General features: G+C 42.9%; 1 protein-coding gene across 5 annotated transcripts in view; it reads right to left on the bottom strand.

Moving 5' to 3' along the window:
- Positions 1-26,234, bottom strand: part of LOC118388474 (endothelin-converting enzyme 1-like) — a 56,627-nt gene that overhangs the window by 7,031 nt on the left and 23,362 nt on the right. The window contains exons 2-7 of one of the 5 annotated variants that reach the window (XM_035777592.2): positions 18,695-18,778; positions 15,148-15,286; positions 4,312-4,524; positions 3,033-3,193; positions 2,642-2,812; positions 2,229-2,294 (exon numbers count right to left, since the gene is read on the bottom strand). In XM_035777592.2, the coding sequence (XP_035633485.1) occupies positions 2,229-2,294; positions 2,642-2,812; positions 3,033-3,193; positions 4,312-4,524; positions 15,148-15,286; positions 18,695-18,778 (834 nt within the window). Of the gene's footprint in view, positions 1-2,228; positions 2,295-2,641; positions 2,813-3,032; positions 3,194-4,311; positions 4,525-15,147; positions 15,287-18,694; positions 19,219-26,234 lie in introns of those variants that run through there. The other 4 variants (XM_035777593.2, XM_035777590.2, XM_035777591.2 and 1 more) reach the window with 4 other exon arrangements.

The raw sequence follows: 26,234 nt of genomic DNA on the forward strand, positions 1-26,234 counted from the left end.
ACACACGTGTGTTTTCAGACCATCTGGAAACCATTGTTTTCTACAGGCAACTGCCAAAACATATAATCTCAGAAAAAAATAACTTCTCTAAGCTCTAGAAATTAACAGTGAAAAATAGATAGATGGAGCTTCTATAGAGGAGAGAAGGGCTGCTCCTCGAGAGGTAGTCTCACAGACGAGGTCAGTCAGTCAGTCATTGTCCCAATTTATACAACGGGTAGGTCTAATCCTGAATGTCGATTGGTTAAAACCGCATTCCAGCCTGTGTCTATTCTACAAGTTACTACCTAAATCTATGACGTAGAAATGCCCAGGGGCGCAACTTTGGCTTTAGAAGTGGGGGGACATACTGTGTATATACAGTTGAAGTCAGAATTTTACATGCACTTAGGTTGGAGTCATTAAAACTAGTTTTTCAACCACTCCACACATTACTTGTTAACAAACTATAGTTTTGGCAAGTCAGTTAGTCATTTTTACAACAATTGTTTACAGACAGATTTCACTGTATCACAATTCCAGTGGGCCAGAAGTTTACATAAACTAAGTTGACTGTGCCTTTAAACAGCTTGGAAAATGCCAGAAAATGATGTCATGGCTTTAGAAGCTTCTGTTAGGCAAATTGATATCATTTTAGTCAATTGGAGGTGTAACTGTGGATGTATTTCAAGGCCTACCTTCAAACTCAGTGCCTTTTTGCTTGACATCATGGGAAAATCAAAAGAAATCAGCCAAGACCTCAGAAAAAAATGGTAGACCACAAGTCTGGTTCATCCTTGGGAGCAATTTCCAAATGCCTGAAGGTACCACGTTCATCTGTACAAACAATAACATGGAAGTATAAACACCATGGGACAACGCAGCAGTCATACCGCTCAGGAAGGAGACAGAATGCGTCCGCTCAGCAAGGAAGAAGCCACTGCTCCAAAACCGCCATAAGAAAGCCAGACTACGGTTTGCAACTGCACATGAGGACAAAGATCGTACTTTTTGGAGAAATGTCCTCTGGTCTGATGAAACAAAAATAGAACTGTTTGGCCATAATGACCATCATTATGTTTGGAGGAAAAAAGGGAGGTTTGCAAGCCAAAGAACACCATCCCAACCATGAAGCACAGGGGTGGCAGCATCATGTTGTGGGGGTGCTTTGCTGCAGGAGGGACTGGTGCACCTAAGGAAATAGATGGCATCATGAGGTAGGAAAATGATGTGGATATATTGAAGCAACATCTCTAGACATCAGTTAGGAAGTTCAAGCTTGGTCGCAAATGGGTCTTCAAAATGGACAATGACCCCAAGCATACTTCCAAAGTTGTGGCAAAATGGCGTAGGGACAACAAAGTCAAGGTATTGGAGTGGCATCACAAAGCCCTAACCTCAATACCATAGAAATATTTGTGGGCAGAACTGAATAAGTGTGTGCGAGCAAGGAGGCCTACAAACATGACTCAGTTACACCAGCTCTGTCAGAAGAAATGGGCCAAAATTCACCCAATTTATTGTGGGAAGCTTGTTGAAGGCTACCCGAAACATTTGACCCAAGTTAAACCATTTAAAGGCAATGCTACCAAATACTAATTGAGTGCATGTAAACTTCTGACCCACTGGGAATGTGATGAAAGAAATAAAAGCTGAAATAAATCACTCCTCTATTATCCTGACATTTCACATTCTTAAAATAAAGTGATCTTAACTGACCTAAGACAGGGAATATTTAGGATTAAATATCAGGAATTGTTAAAAACTGAGTTTAAATGTATTTGGCTAAGGTGTATGTAAACTTCCAACTTCAACTACAGATATTCCATTCAAAATCTGCTGTTTCCAGCTACAATAGTCATTTACAACATTAACAATGTCTACACTGTATTTCTGATCCATTTGATGTTGTTTTAAAATTGACATTTTTTTTTGCTTTTCTTTCAAAACAAGTACATTTCTAAGTGACCTCAAACCTTTGAACGGTAGTGTACATTTGAGAATATTCACCTGCAAATCTGTTGCCACTGGATGGAAACCTAGCTACTGAAACAAATATCTAACGAGATACATTTCTCAGTAGTTCTGTGCCAATTTATGAAATTCATTTCCTAATTTAATCTGGCCTTTGTGTCAAGGCACTGATCTATTTTAAGTCCTCCCTTACCCAGTCTTTCATCATGCTACAATTTTTAAGCCCATTCACCCAGTTAAACCCCTTGAGCCATAGTGCAGCCTCCTGTCAGTACCTTTGCATTGGCAGTTTTGTTGAGGTAATAATCCCGAGAGGGGAGCCCCAGCCCAGATTGATCCACCTGTACAGTAGGTAAGAGTAACAGTGCATGACTACCAGCTCACACCCCATTGAAACATTTCAGTGCTCTGAGCAAAGTGAGCCTGGGTCTCCACTGTAGCTTTGACAGTGTAGTATTGCAGGGTCTACAGTATACTGCAGCTTCGATTAACCATACAATTTCTAACATCCCCTTTAAAAGAAAGAGCAGGTAAATGTGCATGTAAATCCTCTCTGAATAGATCTGGGGATAAGTTATGTTTGATGAATGTTCTACCAAATGTAAAGAGGAATGTAAATCAACTGCTAAATAAGTGAAGAGCCACTGTCTGGGCCTGGAGCCACTGGGGTGACTGGCTATCCTCTCACCTGAATAATATTGTGGTTGGAGCACTTGGAGTCTGTACTGACAAACACAGTGAAGAAGGGGGAGCAATGGTAGTTGGCTGACACTGTGCGTAGAACCTCCTGGAAATTGTTCTTGTCCCAGGAGCCAGTTAGGGCCCATCCTCCTGTCTGTAAAATAAAATGTATGATCTCCTTCAGAGATCGGCTCACTTAAAACCTGAGAGTTCCTTAATATCAGGGCAATGGATACATTAAGGATCAATTTAAAAATAAAATTTAAAAAACTAAAAAAATGGATCAACTATTTACATTAACTATGGCAAAGAATACGTTAGCACATCAAATGTGACATGGTAGCTACATTGGGCCATGTCAGACGACTGGATGAGGATGCCTCGAGGAGTGAACTCACCTGATTGATAAGCTGCTGTAGAGGCTGAGCTCCTAATTCCTCGATCTTAGTCTCATTCATACATGCCTTGTAATACATCTGGGCATTCTCCTCAGCCTTGCTCAGCCCCTTCATGGCGGCATTCTCCTCAGCCTTGCTCAGCCCCTTCACGGTGGTGTTCTCTGCCATATACAACATTTTACAGTTAGGTTTTATCCAAACTTATCTTACAATGAAAGGATAACTGTTAAAGGCTTTCGTTTTTCCATTTATGTTTTGAGATTGGACTTTAGACCGTAGAGCTCATTATCACGTAGTGCACACCGATTGGTGTCCCCTTGTTATAGTCAGTATATGTTACACCTGTGCTGGTTGCCATCTCGTAAGTGGTAAGGTGTTTCACCTGTGCAGGCCCAGGTGCTATTTCAGAGTGGCTGACCCAGTGCTCCATTTGTCTAGAAAGATGTGGATGGTTAACAGCTTAAGTTGGAGCGCCCTATTTTGATTTCTAGCCAATCCTTTATCGGATCTTCCCTGTTCGTTTTGCGCCACTGTTTGCTTTTGGTCTTTAAGTTTAGTATGTTTGTTTGCCTCTTCTTGGGCAAATGTAGTGGGCACTCATGGTGAGTGAATTTTAGGTTCCAGCTGTTGTTACTAGTCAACTTTCAGTAGACACCCCCGTAAGTGTCTTTCAGAACCCCACCGGTTTTGTTTTGGTTGTTGGTTAATGACTCTTTGTTAGTTCACCCTTCTGTTTGAGCAAAATGTTTGGTTTTCTTGCTGGGGAACGTAACTATAACACACATGTAGAAAGAACAGTGAGGCAATAAGGACTAAACTCACCAGAAGCGGGTGAGTGGCGCAAGCAGAGCGAGGCAAGTGGAAAGGATGGGACAGGCAGAACAGTGACCATACGAGCAGGATAGTTCATATCTCCAGTCATCTTTGCTTGTAGTGAAGTTGTTTCCATAAGTGGATAAATTGGTGTAATTTAGCATGTATGGTAAAACCTTAAGCAATCTTGTCCCATTCAAATTAGCTAGAAAAAGGTGAATGACAATTTGTTTTGTGTGACTACAGTGCCAACAGAAGAACCAATGCGTTCTAATTGAGATCGATGTCAAAGTGGACATCCCGTCCACCTGGCTTCGGTTGAGTCATTATAATTCAAAACAATGCATTCTAAAGTAAATCACACGCCTTGCATGGTGAGTTTAGGCCATAACTGTTTGAATGTATTTCTCTAGGTTGGTGAGGGGGGGCAGCTAAGGACTCCCCATCCCCTAAGGAGGAATCTTACCTAGCAGGTGCTTCATGATGGCCATGTTGCGCTCCCATAGGTTGCTGAAGGGACCCCATCGGGACTTTCCCTCAGGGAGGGGGTTGTTCCGTACCCATCCCCCACAGGCAAAGCTGTAGAAGTCGTGGCAGGGGTCCACAGAACGGTCCAGGGCTCCAATCACAGCACTGGCCACAATAATGCATGGTTCTGTCCGACACACACCTGGGTGAGCTGCCAACGGAGTGGGACAAGCAGCTAAACATACTGTATCAAATATATTTTACAGACACTGCTACTTTAGCCTCGCCAGTTAGACATCACTATCGCTTTGATTAAACAACTAGTAAACTCAGCAAAAAAGAGAAACGTCCCTTTTTCAGGACCCGTTCTTTCAAAGATCATTTGTAAAAATCCACCAATCTTAATTGTAAAGGGTTTAAACACTGTTTCCCATGCTTGTTCAATGAACCATAAACAATTCATGAACATGCAGCTGTGGAACGGTCATTAAGACACCAATGGCTTATAAAAAGTAGGCAATTAAGGTCACAGTTATGAAAACTTAGGACACTAAAGGAGGCCTTTCTACTGACTCTGAAAAACACAAAAAGAAAGATGCCCAGGGTCCCTGCTCATCTGCATGAACGTGCCTTAGGCATGCTGCAAGGAGGCATGACGACAGCAGATGTGGCCAGGGCAATACATTGCAATGTCCGTACTGTGAGACGCCTAAGACAGAGCTACAGGGAGACGGGATGGACAGCTGATCGTCCTCACAGTGGCAGACCACATGTAACAACACCTGCACAGGATCGGTACATCACACCTGCAGGACAGGTACAGGATGGCAACAACAATTGCCTGAGTTACACCAGGAACGCACAATCTCTCCATCAGTGCTCAGACTGTCCCCAATAGGCGGAGAGAGGCTGGACTGAAGGCTTGAAGGTCTGTTGTAATGCAGGTTCACACGAGACATCACCAGCAACAACTTGCCTATGGGCACAAACCCACCGTCGCTGGACCAGAAAGTACTGGCAAAAAGTGCTCTAAATTGACGAGTTGCGGTTTTGTCTTACCAGGGGGGATGGTTGGATTTGCTTTTATCGTCGAAGGAATGAGCGATACACCGAGGCCTGTACTCTGGAGTGGGATTGATTTGGAGGACAGGAATGCAAGACAGGAATGTCAGTGTTGTGCCATGGCCAGTGAAGAGCCTGGATCTCAATCCCATTTAGCACGTCTGGGACCTGTTTGATTAGAGGGTGAGGGCTAGGGCCATTCCCCCCAGAAATGTCTGGGAACTTTCATGTGCCTTGAGTTTGGTAACATCTCACAGCAAGAACTAGAAAATCCAGTGCAGTCCATGAGGAGGAGATGCACTGCAGTACTTAATGCAGCTGGTGGCCACACCAGATACTGACTGTTACTTTTGATTTTGACCCCCTTCCTTTGTTCAGGGACACATTATTCAATTTCTGTTTGTCACATGTCTGTGGAATCTTGTTACATGTCAGTTGTTGAATCTGGTTTATTTTCATACAAATATTTACACATGTTAAGTTTGCTGAAAATAAATGCAGTTGACGGTGAGAGGACGTTTCTTTTTTTGCTGGGTTTATATTTAAGGGCCCTTAAATAAATCCTCTAAAATATGAGATCAAAAAATGCACATGGGTGTTTTCAGACCATCTGGAAACCATTGTTTTCTACAGGCAACTGCCAAAACATATAATCTCAGAAAAAAATAACTTCTCTAAGCTCTAGAAATTAACAGTGAAAAATAGATAGATGGAGCTTCTATAGAGGAGAGAAGGGTTGCTCCTCGAGAGGTAGTCTCACAGACGAGGTCAGTCAGTCATTGTCCCAATTTATACAATGGGTAGGTCTAATGCTGATTGGTTAAACCGAATTCCAGCCTGTATCTATTCCACTAATTACCACCTAAATCTATGACATAGAAATTCCCAGGGGCGCAACTTTGGCTTTAGAAGTGGGGGGACATACTGTGTATATACAGTTGAAGTCAGAAGTTCACATACACTTAGGTTGGAGTCATTAAAACTCGTTTTGCAACCACTCCACAAATGTCTTGTTAACAAACTACAGTTTTGGCAAGTCGGTTAGGACATCTACTTTGGGCATGACACAAGTCATTGTTTACAGACAGATTATTTCACTTATAATTCACTGTATCACAATTCCAGTGGGCCAGACGTTTACATACACTAAGTTGACTGTGCCTTTAAACAGCTTGGAACATTCCAGAAAATGATGTCATGGCTTTAGAAGCTTCTGTTAGGCAAATTGATATCATTTTAGTCAATTGGAGGTGTACCTGTGGATGTATTTCAAGGCCTACCTTCAAACTCAGTGCCTCTTTGCTTGACATCATGGGAAAATCAAAAGTATTTGCAATCTGAGCTGCAGTTAAATGCAAATTAATTACTTAAAAATCATACAATGTGATTTTCTGTATTTTTTATTCTTAGATTCTGTCTCTCACAGTTGAAGTATACCTATGATAAAAATTACAGACCTCTACATGCTTTGTTAGTAGGAAAACCTGCAAAATCGGCAGTGTATCAAATACTTGTTCTCCCCACTGTATATATGTATGTATATATATATATATATATATATATATATATACACACACACACATACACCAGATAAGATCATTAGAGTTAACTGCAGCTCAGATTGCAGGCAAAATAAAAATAAATGCTTCACACAGTGCAAGTAACAGACACATCTCAACATCAACTGTTCAGCGGAGACTTCGTGTCTCAGGCCTTCATGGTCGAATTGCTGCAAAGAAGCCACTACTAAAGGACACCAATAATAAGAAGAGACTTGCTTGTGCCAAGAAACATGAGCAATGGACATTAGACTGGTGGAAATCTGTCCTTTGGTCTGATGAGTCCAAATTAGAGATTTTTGGTTCTAACCGCTGTGTGAGATGCAGACTAGATGAACGGATGATCTCTGCATGTGTGGTTCCCACCGTGAAGCATGGAGGTGTGATGGTGTGGGTGTGCTTTGCTGTTGAAACTGTCTGATTTATTTAGAATTCAAGGCAAACTTAAACAGCATGGCAACCACAGCATTCTGCAGTGATACACCATCCCATCTGATTTGCGCATAGTTGGACTATCATTTGTTTTTCAACAGGACAATGACCCAACACACCTCCAGGCTGTGTAAGGGCTATTTGACCAGGAAGGAGAGTGATGGAGTGCTGCATCAGATGACCTGGCCTCCACAAATCACCCAACCTCCACCCAATTGAGATGGTTTGGGATGAGTTGGACCGCAGAGTGAAGGAAAAGAAGCCAACATGTGCTCAGCATATCTGGAAACTCCTTCAAGACTGTTGGAAAAGAATTCCAGGTGAAGCTGGTTGAGAGAATGCCAAGAGTGTGCAAAGATGTCATCAAGGTGAAGGGTGGCTACTTTGAAGACTCTCAAATATATTTTGATTTGTTTAACACTTTTTTGGTTACTACATGTGTGTTATTTCGTAGTTTTGATGTCTTCACTACTATTCTACAATGTAGAAAATAGTACAAATAAAGAGAAACACTTGAATGAGTAGGTGTGTCCAAACTTTTGACTTGTACTGTATACAAATAACTATCAATAGAAAACACGTAAAATGAAACGAAGTGCAGCTAGTTTGCTGTCTTTCCAGCTTCAGTTTGTAGTGATTGTGTTAGCTGTGTTGTTGTCTAGCTCCTCTGAACAACAGTGTCCTGCCGAGAGAGCACATTTTCTACGCCAGGCAAAATCACGCATCATTAGCTCATTGTTATGGATGTATCCAAATAAATGTCACTAGTAAACATCTTAAACAAACACAAATGCAGCTACATTGTTGTTATTCTGGCTGCAATGTTTGAAGTTAGATGTAGTTGGCAAGCTACTAAGCAAGGGACAAGAACATTGCCAGCCAGTATTGCAGTGGAACATTTAGAACGAACGACTGGGTTGCATCCATAGATACAGAACAAAAAGACTGAACGATTGGGTCGCATCTCTCTAGCAACTGAACCAATAGAATGAATGACCAGCCGGCTAGGGAAGCAACCCTAGATTTGTGTCGGGACTATATCTTGTGGAACGATTAAATAGTATGAATACATTTATCAAAATAACATTAATGAAAATATGTAAATCATTATTTGAATATGTTGGTAACTAGTTGTATAAAAGTGATACTGTCCTCGAAGCCAGTGTTTGCAGGATAAATTGGCACGTTTTGCCGACCCTCAACATTTTTATTGTTTTATTTCACCTTTATTTAACCAGGTAGGCAAGTTGAGAACAAGTTCTCATTTACAATTGCGACCTGGCCAAGATAAAGCAAAGCAGTTCGACACATACAACGACACAGAGTTACACATGGAGTAAAACAAACATACAGTCAATAATACAGTATAAACAAGTCTATATACGATGTGAGCAAATGAGGTGAGATAAGGGAGGTAAAGGCAAAAAAAAGTAAATACAAATATAGCAAGTAAAACACTGGAATGGTAGATTTGCAGTGGAAGAATGTAATATATAATAATATAATAATATATATGCCATTTAGCAGATGCTTTTATCCAAAGCGACTTACAGTCATGTGTGCATACATTCTACGTATGGGTGGTCCCGGGAATCGAACCCACTACCCTGGCGTTACAAGCGCCATGCTCTACCAACTGAGCTACAGAAGGACCACGTGCAAAGTAAAAAAATTAAAAAAATGTGCAAAGTAGAAATAAAAATAATGGGGTGCAAAGGAGCAAAATAAATAAATAAAATAAATACAGTAGGGAAAGAGGTACCGTAATTGCTGGACTATTAAGCGCACCTGAATATAAACCGCACCCACTGAATTATTAAAAAATATGTATTTTGTACATAAATAAGCCGTACATGTCTATAAGCCACAGGTGCCTACCGGTACATTGAAACAAATGAACTTGGTCACTATCTTCCTCCTCCTGTGCACTGAAACAACTGAAGTCATCTCCTTCGGTGTCGGAGATGAATAGCCTCAGAATTGCTTCATCCGATGTTGGATCGTTTTCATTGTCGCTCTCGTCACTTTCATCCGGAGGCAAATACCCCGCTGAGCTCACTGCCCCTTCAACATGCAGCAGTCTAGCCTTTCGAAACCCGTTGATGATAGTGGATTTTTTGACAATGCTCCACACTGTCAGGACCCACTGGCAGACTTGACCATAAGTTGCTCTTCGCATGCAGCCCGTTTTAGTGAAGGATTTCTCCCCACTTGTCATCCAAGACTCCCACTGAACAAGGAGCGCCACCTTAAATGCACGATTTACAGTGATGTCGAGTGGCTGCAAATACTTTGGGTCATCTGCTTTTCTTCCCTCTGAAAACCTTTGTTGTCTTTTTGAACTGAGTCAGTTCCTCACGCTGCTGTTTCCAACGTCTTATCATTGACTCATTAAGGCCAAGCTCCCGTGCAGCAGCTCTCTTTCCTTTTCCAACAGCCAGATCGATCGCCTTCAACTTGAAAGCTGAATCATATGCATTTCTCCGTGTCTTTGCCATGATGAGGGTGACAAAATTACTACCGTAATCAGAATGATGGGAAGTTTGAGCATGCTCGAAACCCAGTGGGTTTGGCGACAAGTATGGCGACAAGTATGAGGCGAGGGCCAGCCAACGAGAGCGTACAGGTCGTAATGGTGTGTAGTATATGGGGCTTTGGTGACTAAACGGATTGCACTGTGATAGACTGCATCCAATTTGTTGAGTAGGGTATTGGAGTCTATTTTGTAAATGACATCGCCAAAGTCGAGGATTGGTAGGATGGTCAGTTTTACAAGGGTATGTTTGGCAGCATGAGTGAAGGATGCTTTGTTGTGAAATAGGAAGCGAATTCTAGATTTAACTTCGGATTGGAGATGTTTGTTGTGGGTCTGGAAGGAGAGTTTACAGTCTAACCAGACACATAGGTATTTGTAGTTGTCCACGTATTCTAAGTCAGAGCCGTCCAGAATAGTGATGTTGGACAGGCGGGCAGGTAAAGGCAGCGATCGGTTGAAGAGCATGCATTTAGTTTTACTTGTATTTAAGAGCAATTGGAGGCCACGGAAGGAGAGTTGTATGGCATTGAAGCTTGCCTGGAGGGTTGTTAACACAGTGGCCAAAGAAGGGCCAGAAGTATACAGAATGGTGTCGTCTGTGTAGAGGTGGATCAGAGACTCACCAGAAGCAAGAGCGACATCATTGATGCATACAGAGAAGAGAGTCGGTCCAAGAATTGAACCCTGTGGCACCCCCATAGAGACTGCCAGAGGTCCGGACAGCAGACCCTCCGATTTGACACACTGAAGTCTATCAGAGAAGTAGTTGGTGAACCAGGCGAGGCAATCATTTGAGAAACCAAGGCTGTCGAGTCTGCCGATGAGGATGTTGTCACACCCTGACCATAGGTTGCTTTGTATGTTTCTATGTTTTGGTTGGTCAGGGTGTGATCTGAGTGGGCATTCTATGCTACATGTCTAGTTTGTCTATTTCTATGTTTGGCCTGATATGGTTCTCAATCAGAGGCAGGTGTTAGTCATTGTCTCTGATTGGGAACCATATTTAGGTTGCCTGTTTGGTGTTGGGTTTTGTGGGTGATTGTTTCCTGTCTTTGTGTTTGTTGCACCAGATAGGGCTGTTTCGGTTTTTCAACGTTTATTGTTTTGTATTATGTTCATGTTTAGTTTTCTTATTAAAAAACATGAACCTCAACCACGCTGCATTTTGGTCCGCCTCTCTTTCGACGGAAGAATCCCGTGACAGATGTAGTGATTGACAGAGTCGAAAGCCTTGGTCAGATCAATGAATACGGCTGCACAGTAATGTTTCTTATCGATGGTGTAAAGATATCGTTTAGGATCTTGAGCGTGGCTGAGGTGCACCCATGACCAGCTCTGAATTGAATTCTCTGAATTGCATAGTAGAGAAGGTATGGCGAGATTCGAAATGGTCGGTAATCTGTTTGTGGACCTGGCTTTCGAAGACCTTAGAAAGGCAGGGTAGGATAGATATAGGTCTGTAGCAGTTTGGGTCAAGAGTGTCCTTCTTTGAAGAGGGGGATGACCGAAGCTGCATTTCAATCTTTGGGAATCTCAGATGACACGAAAGAGAGGTTGAACAGGCAAGTAATAGGGGTGGCAACAATTTAGGCAGATCATTTTAGAAAGAAAAGGTCCAGATTGTCTAGCCCGGCTGATTTGTAGGGGTCCAGATTTTGCAGCTCTTTCAGATCATCAGCTGACTGGATTTGGGAGAAGGAGAAATGGGGGGGTTGGGCGAGTTGCTGTGGGGGGGTGCAGTGCTGTTGACCGGGGTAGGAGTAGCCAGGTGGAAAGCATGGCCAGCCGTAGAAAAATGCTTATTGAAATTCTCAATTATAGTGGATTTATCAGTGGTGACAGTGTTTCCTATCTTCAGTGCAGTGGGCAGCTGGGAGGAGGTGTTCTTATTCTCCATGGACTTTACAATGCCCCAGAACTTTTTTGAGTTCGTGTTGCAGGAAGCAAATTTCTGCTTGAAAAAGCTAGCCGTGGCTTTTCTAACTGCCTGTGTATAATGGTTTCTAACTTCCCTGAACAGCTGCATATCACGGGGGCTGTTCGATGCTAATGCAGAACGCCATAGGATGTTTTTGTGTTGGTTAAGGGCAGTCAGGTCTGGGGAGAACCAAGGGCTACATCTGTTCCTGGTTCTACATTTATTGAATGGGGCATGCTTATTTAAGATGGTTAGGAAGGCATTTAAAAAAAGTAACAAGGCATCCTCTACTGACGGGATGAGATCAATATCCTTCCAGGATACCCTGGCCAGGTCGATTAGAAAGGCCTGCTCGCTGAAGTGTTTCAGGGAGCGCTTGACAGTGATGAGTGGAGGTCGTTTGACCGCTGACCCATTACGGATGCAGGCAATGAGGCAGTGATCGCTGAGATCTTGGTTGAAGACAGCAGAGGTGTATTTAGAGGGCAAGTTGGTTCGGATGATATCTATGAGGGTGCCCGTGTTTAAGGTTTTGGGGAGGTACCTGGTAGGTTCATTGATAATTTGTGTGCGATTGAGGGCATCAAGCTTAGATTGTAGGATGGCTGGGGTGTTAAGCATGTTCCAGTTTAGGTCGCCTAGCAGCACGAGCTCTGAAGATCGTTGGGGGGAAATCAGTTCACATATGGTGTCCAGAGCACAGCTGGGGGCAGAGGGTATTTATTCTATAGCAGGCGGCAACGGTGAGAGACTTGTTTTTAGAGAGGTGGTTCAAATTGTTTGGGTACAGACCTGGATAGTAGGACAGAACTCTGCAGGCTATCTTTGCAGTAGATTGCAACACCGCCCCCTTTGGCAGTTCTATCTTGTCTGAAAATGTTGTAGTTTAGGATGAAAATGTCAGAATTTTTGGTGGTCTTCCTAAACCAGGATTCAGACACAGCTAGAACATCCGGGTTGGCAGAGTGTGCTAAAGCAGTGAGTAAAACAAACTTAGGGAGGAGGCTTCTAATGTTAACATGCATGAAACCAAGGCTATTACGGTTACAGAAGTCATCAAAAGAGAGCGCCTGGGGAATAGGAGTGGAGCTAGGTACTGCAGGGCCTGGATTCACCTCTACATCGTCAGAGGAACAGAGGAGGAGTAGGATAAGGGTACGGCGAAAAGCAATAAGAATTGGTTGTCTAGAACGTCTGGAACAGAGAGTAAAAGGAGGTTTCTGGGGGCAATAAAATAGCTTCAAGGTATAATGTACAGACAAAGGTATAGTAGGATGTGAATACAGTGGAGGTAAACCTAGGTATTGAGTGATGATGAGAGAGATATTGTCTCTAGAAACATCATTGAAACCAGGAGATGTCATCGCATGTGTGGGTGGTGGAACTAATAGGTTGGATAAGGTATAGTGAGCAGGACTAGAGGCTCTACAGTGAAATAAGCCAATAAACACTAACCAGAACAGCAATGGACAAGGCATATTGACATTAAGGAGAAGCACAGCTCTAACACCCGTGCCAATATCTTCCACACCAGCTTCTTTGGCATTATCACTTAATTATACCCATTCCAACAGCTGTTCCTATTCTTGCCCCTGGCATCTACAGTGCATTCAGAAAGTATTCAGACCCCTTGAATTTTCAATATTTTGTTATGTTACAGCCTAATTCTAAAATGTATTCAATTGTTTTTTTCACCTCAATCTTGACAAAATACCCCATAATGACAAAGCAAAAACATATATATATATTTTTTTTGCAAATGTATAAAATAAACATTTAAACAAATCACATTTACATAATTATTCAGACCCTTTACTCAGTACTTTGTTGAAGCACCTTTGGCAGCGATTACAGCCTCTAGTCTTCTTGGGTATGACACTACAAGCTTGGCATACCTGTATTTGGAGAGTTTCTCCCATTTGTCTCTGCAGATCCTCTCAAGCTCTGTCAGGTTGGATGAGGAGCGTGGCTGCACAGCTATTTTCAGGTCTCTCCAGAGATGTTAAATTGGGTTCAAGTCCGGGCTCTGGCTGGGCCACTCAAGGTCATTCAGAGACTTGTCCTGAAGCCACACCGGCGTTGTCTTGGTTGTATGCTTATTTTGTTGTCCTGTTGGAAGGTGAACCTTCGCCTCAGTCTGAGGTCCTGAGCGCTCTGGAGCAGGTTTTCATCAAGTATCTCTCTGTACTTTGCTCCGTTCATCTTTCCCTCAATCCTGACTAGTCTCCCAGTCCCTGCCGCTGAAAAACATCCCCACAGCATGATGCTGCCACCACCATGCTTCACCATAGGGTTGGTGCCAGGTCTCCTCCAGATGTGACGCTTGGCATTCAGGCCAAAATAGTTCAATCTTGGTTTCGTCAGACCAGAGAATCTTGTTTCAATGGTCAGAGTCCTTTAGGTGCCTTTTGGCAAACTCCAAGCAGACTGTCATGTGCCTTTTACTGAAGAGTGGCTTCCGTCTGGCCACTACCATAAAGGCCTGATTGGTAGAGTGCTTCAGAGATGGTTGTCCTTCTGGAACTTTCTCCCATCTCCACAGAGGAGCTCTGTCAGAGTGACCATCAGGTTCTAGGTCACCTCCCTGACCAAGGCCCTTCCAAACTTCTTCCATTTGAGAATGATGGAGGCCACTGTGTTCTTGGGGACCTTCAATGCTGCAGACATTTTTTGGTACCCTTCCCCAGATCTGTGCCTTGACACAATCCTGTCTCGGAGCTCTATGGCCAATTCCTGTGACCTCATGGCTTGGTTTTTGCTCTGACATGCACTGTCAACTGTGGGACCTTATATAGAAAGTGCTCTGGAATTTGGGACTAGTTGCAAAAGCTGAGGGACAGCCCACGGCATTTGGCAACTCCCTATGTGTTCTTCGGGAAAGGATGTGGAAAACATGTTTATATTTTTAGAGGCATAACCCAAAGTCCAATTCATCCATTCTGTCTCATGTCTACGTTTAAGGCTGTTTATTTCGGACAATACGTTTTATGATTTTTAATCAACGATTCAAATTATAGCTGAATAAAAGGATTGGAAAGGTGAATGGTCTAGTAAAAGCACATTATTGTGCCGGTTCTTATAACAGATGATGGTAATTTGTGATGTGGGCTGATTGGTGGTTGAATATGAGCAAGTGGCATTTGGTTCCCTTTTCAAAATACAAGGAAATTAATACTTAGCTGAAAAAATACAGACGGTACAGTAAAAATGTGTACCTACGAAAATGTTGGCAGATTATATGAACACAAAAGAGCAATCATAGGTTGTTTGATCAAGTCTTCTCAGGATTATTTACCTGAACCAGGCTTAATAATCTTAGCCACTCACTCTCTTTGTAGAAGATCCCAACAGTGATGAGAGAGAAGAACAAGGCAACAGACAATGCACACACTAGGACCAACAGCCTCCGTTCAGTGTATGTCTTCTCAGCCCAACACCTGGGACCAGGACCATGTCGCAGTGTCACCTGTACACACACACACACACTGCAATGAGCACAGGGCACCACAGTGTCATCTCCATAGATACACATACACTGGTTATGTGTGTAAAGGTTACAAAGATTGGTACACCCTTAACCACAGTACTCAGGCAAACAAACCACTATGTTCTATGATACGATGATGAATGGTATCCGCTATCTGGTCAGGGATGATACACTCAATACCACAGAGGCACTAGTACTGTGTGAATGTTCTGGTTATGGTTGAAATGGTTTTATTAACAGCATGGTTTTATTAACAGATTATATACCATATCACCTTTCAACATTTTCAGCTTGGTCATTAAGAAATGCAGCAGCCATGATTGAATCCAAACAAGAGTGGTCTGGGGGGGATGGTTTACTGTGTGTCTCTTGTGTGTGTGTGTGTTTGTATGTGTCAAGCGTTTGTACGTTCACTCTGCCTAAACAGTAGAGTTATTCACTCACCCTTCTAGATAACTTAAAACAGTCTAACCAGGCCTTGTGTCTTGAAGTCGCCGTTTAGCTTCAGCCAGCTGGTGCGCAACTGTGGTAATGTTGGTTTGACATTGGATAGTGTAATTTTTTGACTGCCCCCCCAGAGATAAGCTAAGGGACAATATTTTCATGTTGCACATTATTGACATTTTAAAATATTGTCCTATGTACATTGTGTCATTTACTGATGGTCACTAACTAGCCCCATAGGGATATCCAATGACAAACCAAATTGACCATGGGCATTACGATAGGTCATGTGCAGCTCCTCTCCAAATGGATGATTACTTGGGTGCTGCCAGCTGTGGGCAGGATGGAAATAATCTCAACCCATGGAAAACTGCTATGGTACCCTTCATTCCGTGACATACCATTTTTTTCCTCTATCTAGCAAATCTCCATTTTGGATAAGACTGACTTCATGACCAGAATTCTCCTATTTACACTTTGTAGTACATTTTTGCACTAGAATAAATGTATCTGCCTCATAGAGATACTACATAGGCGTTTTCAAAACAAGACGTTTTACACACCCTGTGAAAACCAATTATCCCAGACCTTAAAAAATGTGATTATGTCTCATTAGCTAAGGCAAGAGTTCAAATGTCACACTGAATGTGAGCAGCTCTGGTGCCAAAGCCACAACAGGCTTTGTAATCCTCCAGACTTTGATTTTTACATTTACATTTTAGTCATTCAGCAGACAGAAGCAATTAGGTTTAGTCGGGTCGGGGATTTGAACCGGCGACCTTTCGGTTACTGGCCCAACGCTCCTAACTGCTAGGCTACCTACCACCCCCACTTTCAGAGGTTTGGGTGTTTAAAAAAAAACTTTAATCTGTACTTCTGTGTGCATTTGAGAAGCTACTTCTGCCAAGTAAGTGTGGTTGAGGTCTGTGCTTTATCACAGATTCTCACAGTAAAAACCACTGCACAATGTGATGGTAGAAAAATGTTTTGGAAATTAAACGTTCTGAAACATACTTTATTTCTTCTCTTAGCCATGGGAAAATATGTTAGGAATGATCTGATTTCAGAGGAAGCTCAGATTCTCAGCAGAAGGAAAAGAGCTGGCTGAAGTAAAATGGAAATATTGAAACCATGAAAACAGAAATTATTTAGTGTAACAGACTTCTAGCCAGACATGTGTGAAGCCACTGACTCAGACAGCGCAGGTCCATTGTATAACCTGTTATGATTCTCAGTTACATAGTTATTGTTGTTGCAGCCTCTAAAAAGTTAGGCAACAGTGTCTTCAAAAGACCTTTATCTAGTGATACCTTTGTCAACAGTCCACAGTAGGTGCAGCGTGTTGTTCTGCTTTCTCCTACTTAATCAGTGTAGGAGTGGATCAGTGGATAGTGGATATACACTATATATACAAAAGTATGTGGACACCCCTTCAAATTAGTGGATTCGCTATTTCAGCCACACCCGTTGCTGACAGGTATATAAAACCGAGCACACCGCCATGCAATCTCCATAGACAAACATTATCAGTAGAATGACCTTACTGAAGACCTGCCACACAAAAGCCGACGATCACCATGCGCAATGCCAAGCGTTGGCTGGAGTGGCGTAAAGTGTGCCGCCATTGGACTCTGGAGCAGTGGAAACGTGTTCTCTGGAGTGATGAATCACGCTTCACCATCTATCAGTCCGACGACGAATCTGGGTTTGGCGGATGCCAGGAGAACGCTACATGGCACTATGCATTCGGGCAACTGTAAAGTTTAGTTTTTCATTGTTCAGGCTCATTAGGTCCAGTGAATGGAAAACGTAACACTACAGCATGCAATGACATTCTAGACGATTTTGTGCTTCCAACTTTGTGCAACAGTTCGGGGGAAGGCTGTTTCCTGTTTCAGCATGACAATGCGCCCGTGCACAAAGCGAGATCCATACAGAGATGGTTTGTCGAAATCGGTATGGAAGAACTTTGAGCCTTGATCTCAACCCCATCAAAAACCATTTGGATGAATTGGAACGCCGACTGTGAGCCAGGCCTAATCGCCCAACATCAGAGTCTGACCTCACAAATGCTATTGTGGCTGAATGGAAGCTAGTCCCCACAGCAATGTTCCAACATCTGGTGGAGGTTGTTATAGCAGCAAAGAGGGACCAACTCCAAGTTAATGCCCATGATTTTGGAATGAGCTGTTCAACAAGCAAGTGTCCACATAAGTTTGTGTTAAACATTTGTGATTATTAGTGACTTTATTAGTGCAGGGGAGAAAGAAGAATCCTGCACAGTGATTCAGAGTTGTAAGCATAGCATTAGGAATGGAATGTGTTCATATACTTACATCTGTGGGCTGAAAATCCTATCATAACAGTGCAGTTATCGACTTACCAGTGCAGGTACAGTGAACACATTGGTTTTAAATATGATACTAAAGTATTAATCTGACAGACTTTGTATCAACAGAAAACCTGGGATACCACAAGCAGTGAGCTCCTCCTTGCCTGTCAAATATTATAGAAACACATGCAACTTGAGACATCTGTTCTGTAGGATGGGCTCTGCAACTGATTATCCAAGCTTTTTGAAGCACCCAGAAATGCAGATACTGTATGGGCCTCTATAAAGGGTAGTTTGTTTAGTCTGCGCATCAGGAGATAATAGTCTTTCTCCTCAAGTAGCTCTCTGTGTTGAATGTAGCACAAGGCTGACAGAGAATAGCAGGCTCTCAGGAAATACCATGACGCTCAAAGTCCTCACAAAGATAATAGAAGAACTGGAATTTGATTAGCTCAATGCTAATGCATTTACTTGGAATGGAATGGAATTTGTCATACAATGCAAGCAGATCATAACATAACAACAGAAGCAGCAGAATGAGTGCATCTAGACAGACTTGTCATGTGTCAGAGCTCGTCCATTATTTTTATACAAAGGAATAGTTGTCCTACCTGCATGGCAGGGGGGTAGAACTCATCCCCGTTGGAATCTACCAGGTCATCTTCGTTCAGAGTGGCCCTCTTGTACGTGGACATCTGAAAGGTCAAATGCAGAAAAGACTCCCTCAGTGCTTCCATGCTCCTTTAAGGCCCTCTCCTTTCCTTTCCTACAGTCAGGATGTGTGTGATGTAGATCAGGGGAAGGAATATTAAATTCAGCGTCCCAGTATTTACTACCCTTTTCTCACCACCTCCCTATCCCATAACCCCCTACTCAACAACCCCCCATTGCGTCATTTGGCTACTCCTGGGGTCTAATCTCGTGGGCGCCGTCAAGACTCTCCACTTAAAAAGTCCTGTAAAGGTTTTCAAAGACACAGCCCTTCCTCTCTAGCAACTATGTTGTTCTGTTCAGCCCTCCTTCAGTACATGCTCTCCTGGAGCTCCAACTTAGCCCAACCTCGTCAAACAAGAAACAAAACAGAGAGGGAACTCGCGAAAAACAGGAAGGAGCATTGACTTAATCGACTTATGTGACTGAGAGTGAGGGTGTGTGAGAGGGAGTGTGTGCATTCCACAGAGTGGTTTCATATAGATTTAGGGAGGAAACTCTTGTACGTTAATTCCCTCCCACTCTCCTATCCATAGGACTTTCAAGACCAGAGGGTGGAGTCTGAATGGAAATGCCCTCCCATGCATACTTTCAGTTGTTGCCCCGGTTACCGTCATCCGATAGGCATGACAGTTGATTGTTTCAAACCTTACCCTCTCTAACCCTACACCCAGAAGAACATTGAGAAATCTTAATTTCTTAAAATAATATGTTTTTACTGCTTGGGGAAAGGTTTGATATTGGAACTGACCTTTCTAATTAGGTAAATTGCTATAATTTAAAAGTGTAGTACTAGTTCTTCTCCTGTATTCAATCTAATCCATAACACTTCCCCTAAATCAAGCTTAGTTACCTACACCTATTACTCATGTCAACAGCTATGCATCTTCAGACACCAAATAGGCAGCTGTAACTGCTACACCAGCCTACAGCAAAACTGCAGACTCCACTCCACTCCTACCAAACCAAACCCAGCTTTCTATTACACGGACAGGGCCAGTCAAATCTACCGGCAGTATCACAAGGCCTGAACAGCACAGAGGACAAACACTAGTGTTCTGTTAACTTCCACAAGGCCACTCATAAAACATGCCCACCAACGCCCACACTGATATACTTGGCTCTCCTTAACAAGGTCTTGCTCAGTCCTATCATCACCCTGTGGAGGGACCATTCTGATGAGAGAGAGAGATGGTGGGAGACACACAGAGGTGATGAGAGGGATGAGAAAAAGACTGGGGGACGACTTCTGTGACAACCTCTTATTTTTAGTGGTTTTCAAGTACATTTTCAGACTAAAGTGAGCTTCAGTTCTCAGCATCATAATGCCTACTAGTGTATGTGGAAGTAGATGGCGCTGCAGTGGATAACTGCCGTTTTACGGGCTCCTGACCAATTCTACGGGCTCCTATTTTGTGTGTTTTTACCCTGATCTTAACTTTTTTATTTTTGTATATTTCCACCATCATTTCTTATGACCGAAAATAACTTTGGACATCAGAACAGCGATCACTAACCTTGATTTGGATTAAGATTTCTACTTCAACAAGTCGGCAATATACTGCTCATTCTGGACCAGGCCCCTAATCCCCAGGACTTGAAAGAGGAAGAGACGGCGCAAGAGAGTTAAACAAGCGGGCTTCCCGAAGAACTGTAATATCCTATGTTTCTTGGAGTCTTGGCTGAACAAGGACATGGATAACATACATCCAGCTGTTTTTTCTATGCATCGTCATGACCAAACAGCAGCTTCGGGTAAGGCTAAGGGGGAGGTGTGTGTCTCTTTGTTAACACAGCTGGTGCTGATCTTTAATGTTAAGGAAGTCTCAAGGTTTTATTCGCCTGAGTTAGAATACCTCATGATAAGCTGCAGACCATACCATTTACCAAGAGAGTTTTCATCTATATTTTTTGTAGCTGTCTATTTACCACCACAAACCGATGCTGGTACTAAGACCGCACTTAACGAGCTGTATAGGGCCATAAGCAAACAAGAAAATGTACATCCAGTGGCGGTGCTCCTTGTGGCCTGTTTTACCTCATTTTTACTAGCATGTCACATGGGCAGCTAGAAGCGAAAATACTCTAGATCACCTTTACTCCACACACAGAAACAAAACGCAAATCTGATCACAACTCTATCCTCCTGATTCCTGCTTACAAGAAAAAAACTCAAACAAGTGACTGATGAAGCGGATGCTAAGCTACAGGACTGTTTCACAAGCACAGACTGGAATATGTTCCGGGATTCATCCGATAACATTAAGGAATGTACCACATCAGTCACCAGCTTCATTAATGAGTACATCGATGACGTCATCCCCACAGTGACTTTATGGACATATCCCAACCAGAAGCCATGGATTACAGGCAACATCCGCACTGAGCTAAAGCCTAGAGCTGCCGCTTTCAAGGAGCGGGACACTAATCCGGATGCTTATAAGAAATCCTGCTACAATCTCCGACGAGCCATCAAACTGTCAAAACAGGACCAAGATCGAATCCTACTATGCCTTGCAAACTATCATGGATTACAAAGGGAAACCCAGCCGAGAACTGCCCAGTGACACGAGCCTACCAGATGAGCTAATTTCTTTCTATGCTCGCTTCGAGACAAGCAGCACTGAACCATGCATAAGAGCACCACTTGTTCCAGATGTCTGTGTAATCTCGCTCTCTGTAGCCAATGTGAGTAAGACTTTTAAACAGGTTTTTATTCACAAGGCTGTGTGGCCAGACCGATTACCAGAACACATACTAAGAGCATCTTCCCTGAAATGTTCAACCTCTCCCTGACCCAGTCTGTAATACCTACATATTTCAAGCAGACCACCATAGTCCCTGTGCCCGAGAACGCCAAGGTAATCTGTCTAAATTACTATCACCCCGTAGCACTCACATCGGTAGCCATGACATTCTTTGAAAGGCTGGTCATGGCTCATATCAACACCATCATCCCAGACACCCTGGACCCACTCCAATTTGCATACTGCCCCAACAGATCCACAGATGACGCAATCTCTATTGCACTCCACACTGCCCTCTCCCACCTGGAAAAGAGGAACAACTACATCAGAATGCTGCACCAAAGTGCCCTCCAAGCTCATCCCTAAGCTTAGGACCCTGGGACTGAATACCTCCTTCTGCAACTGGATCTTGGACTTCCTGTTGGGCCACCCCGAGGTGGTGAGGGTAGGCAACAACATATCCGCCATTCTGAACCTCAACATGGGGGCCCCTCAGGGGTGCGTGCTTAGTCCCCTCCTGTACTCCCTGTTCACCCATGACTGCATGGCCGCACACGACTCAAACACATTTTAAGTTTGCTGACAACACAAAGGTGGTTGACTTGATCACCGACAATGATGAGACAGCCTATAGGGAGGAGGTCAGTGATCTGACAGTGTGGTACCAGGACAACAACCTCTCTCTCAATGTCAGAAATACAAAGGAGCTGATCGTGGACCACAGGAAACGGAGGGCAGAGCACGCCCCCATCCACATCAGCAGGGCTGTAGTAGAGCGGGTCGAGAGCTTCAAGTTCCTCAGTGTCCACATCACTAAGGAATTATCATGGTCCACACACACCAACACAGTTGTGAAGAAGGCACAACACCTCTTCCCCCTCAGGAGGCTGAAAATATTTTGCACGGGCCCTCAGATCCTCAAAAAGTTCTACACCTGCACCATTGAGACCGTCTTGACTGGCTGCATCACCGCTTGGTATGGCAACTGCTTGATATCCGACCGCAAAGCCCTACATAGGGTAGTGCGTATGGCCCAGTACATCACTACCATCCAGGACCTCTATAACAGGCGGTGTCAGAGGAAAGCCCGAAAAAGTGTCAAAGACTCCAGGCACCCAAGTCATAGACTGTTCTCTCTAGTACCGCATGGCAAGCGGTACCAATGCAGAAAGTCTGGGACCAACTGAACCCTGAACACCTTCTACCCCAAAGCCATAAGACTGCTAAATAGTTAGTTCAGGTAGCTATTGGTTACTTTTGAACTATCTGCATTGACCCTTTTGGCACTAACTCTTTTGACTCATCACATACGCTGCTGCTACTGTTCATTATCTATCCTGTTGCCTAGTTACTTTATCCCTACCTATATTTACATATTTACCTCAATGACCTCGTACACCCTGCACATCGACTCGGTACTGGTACCCCATGTATGTAGCCAACTGTGTATTTATTCCTATTTTTCAATAATTTCTCGTTCCTTCTCTCGGTTTTGGTTAGGAGTAATAATTTCAGTGTTAGTCTACACCTGTTTACGAAGCAGGTGACAAATACAATGGGATTTGATTTGCACAGCTGATGACTGAGATCCCAATGACAGACATTTTCTTATCCTTTTCGGTTTTATATATGGCTCTCCATAAGCCTCCTTGTATGGAGAGAATTTATTTTACACAAAAAAAATATCTGCAACTCTTCAGTCACAATCTACAATAAATACATGTTGTCAATGAGTTGAGGCATCACGTTACGGTACTAAGCCTAAATAAGTTGGGATGTTAACTGGCACAAACCCACCTAACGTACAGTCATTCCCAAGAGCACACACTCATATTTAGACACTATCCTGACACTGATGTGTTTGCAGATGTGCCCGCATCCCCCCATATTGCCACAGATTGCCTCAGTTAACAACACTGCATCAAAGGACCAATGGTGATGGGGTATTCCGTTTCCTGCTGTTGAGAGTTGAAGGAGTGACTAATGTAAGGCTAGTCGGGGTTAAGGGGTTATTTTGTGAATCACCAGAAGCACCTGTGTAAGTGTGTATCCTGTCAATAGGCTTTGTCAATGAGAACACCTCTATATTGCTACCAAGGCCACAGATAGTGGAAGTGTGAGATCATAGGCATTCCATAATATAGTCATTATATGAGATCCTAACAGGAAGAAAGGACACATTCACTCTGATTTCTTAAAGCCTGTTTGGGTTTGGTGCATAGAATGAAAGACAATGCTGGCTCACTGTTTTGCTGCACCCAAAGGTGATTATTGACTCAAATGTACTGTGATACACAAACAACAGTTCAACTGACATGGTCTTCGTCAGGTAAATTAACCCCACATGACCCACAACAACCATATACAAGTGATCCCTTGGTCCCGTGGTGTTAGTATTTGTTTATTAGGATCCCCATTAGCTTTTGCAGAAGCTATCCTTCCTGGGGTCCACAAAAAACACAAAACATGACAAGTAACAAAACACTGAAGGACAAGGACAGTCACACAAATGTAAAATACAATGATATACAAACAATACAAGTAAAAAATACAATAATACAACAAAAAAATGGTGTTTGCTTGAGTTTGTCCCCTCATAGTCCCCCGCCATTTCATTAGTTGTTTAATCTGTTTTCAGGGTAATTTAGCTGTATGCTTGAGTAATTGAAGATGGGAGTTCCATGCAATCATGGCTCTGTATAAAACTGTGCATTGCCATGCATTCATTTTGGACTTGGGGACTGTGAATGGGCCCCTGGTGGCATGTCTTGTGGGGTATGTATGGGTGTCTGAACTGAATTGTTTGAATCTCTCATCAATCCTCAACCAGGAAAGACTGGGATGCATGCTGTTGATGTTAGTTTTGTATGTGCAGTTGTGTGCTGCTCTGTTTTGAGCCAGCTGCAGCTTTACTAGGTCTTTCTTTGTTGCACTTGATGTATTACTGAACAGTAAGACCAGAGACTGAACAACTAGCACAGTTGATTTGTGTCAAAAAAGCAGAACATCTTTTTATAATAGACCACTCCCCATCTTCAAAACAATTCTGTCAATATGACTTGACCATGATAATTGACATTCCAATGTTATACCTTGGAGTTTAGCTTGCTCAATGGTCACACCATTTATGTACAACTCCACTTGAGGTTTAGGTCTTAGAGAATGTTTTGAAACAAATACAATGCTTTTAGTTTTAGATGTATTTAAGACCCATTTATTAATAATCGCCCATTCTGATACTGACTGTAATTCCTTATTTAGAATTTCAGAGAGCCCACTGGCTTTGGGTGCTGACATTTAGAATCACCCACATACATAGTCATTCTAGCTTTGTGTAATACCAGTGGCAAATCTTTAGTAAAAATTGAGAATATTAACGGCCCCACTGCCCTGAGAAACACAACACTGTACATATCTGATGTTAGAGAAGTTTCCATTGAAGAACACTCTCTGGGTTCTATTGGATAAATAACTCTCCAACCATGTGATTGCAGGTGATGTAAAGCCATTGCAAGGGAGTTTTTTCAATAACAATGTATTATCAATAACATCAAAGGATGCACTGAAATCTAACAAAACAGCTCCAACTATCATCTTATTAACTAACCATGGACTATTATTTCTCATGGTCTCATTGACTAGGTCTGGGACATGACTTTACATATTGTCTTTGCTTGTGTTCCTCCACAGCATGTGTGGATGTGTCTCAGAGCAGCAGATGGCTATGAGAGGTCAATATTCCAGGATTCTTGGAACATAGTGAAGCCATGGCTTCTGAGCATGGCTGTAAACCACAAGCATGTGTCAGTAATTCAACACTGATCCTGCAAACCAGACAATTATGTGTGGCACAGGAGCATTCGCCAGGAATAACTACATTACAAATCAAATCTTATTTATCACATGCGCTATTGTAAAGTGGCTGTTCCACTGGATGTCATAAGGTGAATGCACCAATTTGTAAGTCGCTCTGGATAAGAGCGTCTGCTAAATGACTTAAATGTAAATGTAATGCGCCAAATACAACGGGTGTGGTAGACCTTACCATGAAATGCTTAGTTATAAGCCCTACAATGTAGTTCAATAATGTCATGATGTGGCCCTCTTTGGGTATAGCGAGTGCCTTCCCCCTCTCTCCTCTCCTACATCCAGGTTCTGTTATCTCAGGTCGTAAATTCCCGGAGGAGACTCTCTCCCCCTGTCCATGCAGAAAGAGACACGCAGAGAGAACAAATGAACTTATTCTACATCACAGAACTTGAGAACTGAACAATATCCATGTTTTGAAGACTGTGTAAACGGTCGGTGGAGAAGCCAGCTACGACCCGATCCGTTTTGTTTCATGTTTGTGACCTCATGAAAGACAATACAGCCACATTACCATAACTCTGTTTATACAGGAGCCTCCGTTGAGGTTTACATCTAATTATTGTATAAAATAAATGAGTAAAGATTCAACTATTTGTGAAATGATGTGATGCCATGTTAAACCGTTAATGTGAGAGAACTGTATTCCCTTTAAAGTTTAACTAAGTCATTGGCCTTCCCCCAGGAGCACAGACATGATCTGGCTCATGGGACAGCCCTTTTCTACTGTTATGAATAAAACCCCCACCTGAAGAAATCCTCTTTAGACCAAGCATACATCGGTCAGCTGAGGGGGCGAAGGTTGAGTAGAGACCACAAAAACCTC

This window comes from Oncorhynchus keta, chromosome 10 (assembly GCF_023373465.1).
Source record: "Oncorhynchus keta strain PuntledgeMale-10-30-2019 chromosome 10, Oket_V2, whole genome shotgun sequence".
NCBI lineage: Eukaryota > Metazoa > Chordata > Actinopteri > Salmoniformes > Salmonidae > Oncorhynchus > Oncorhynchus keta.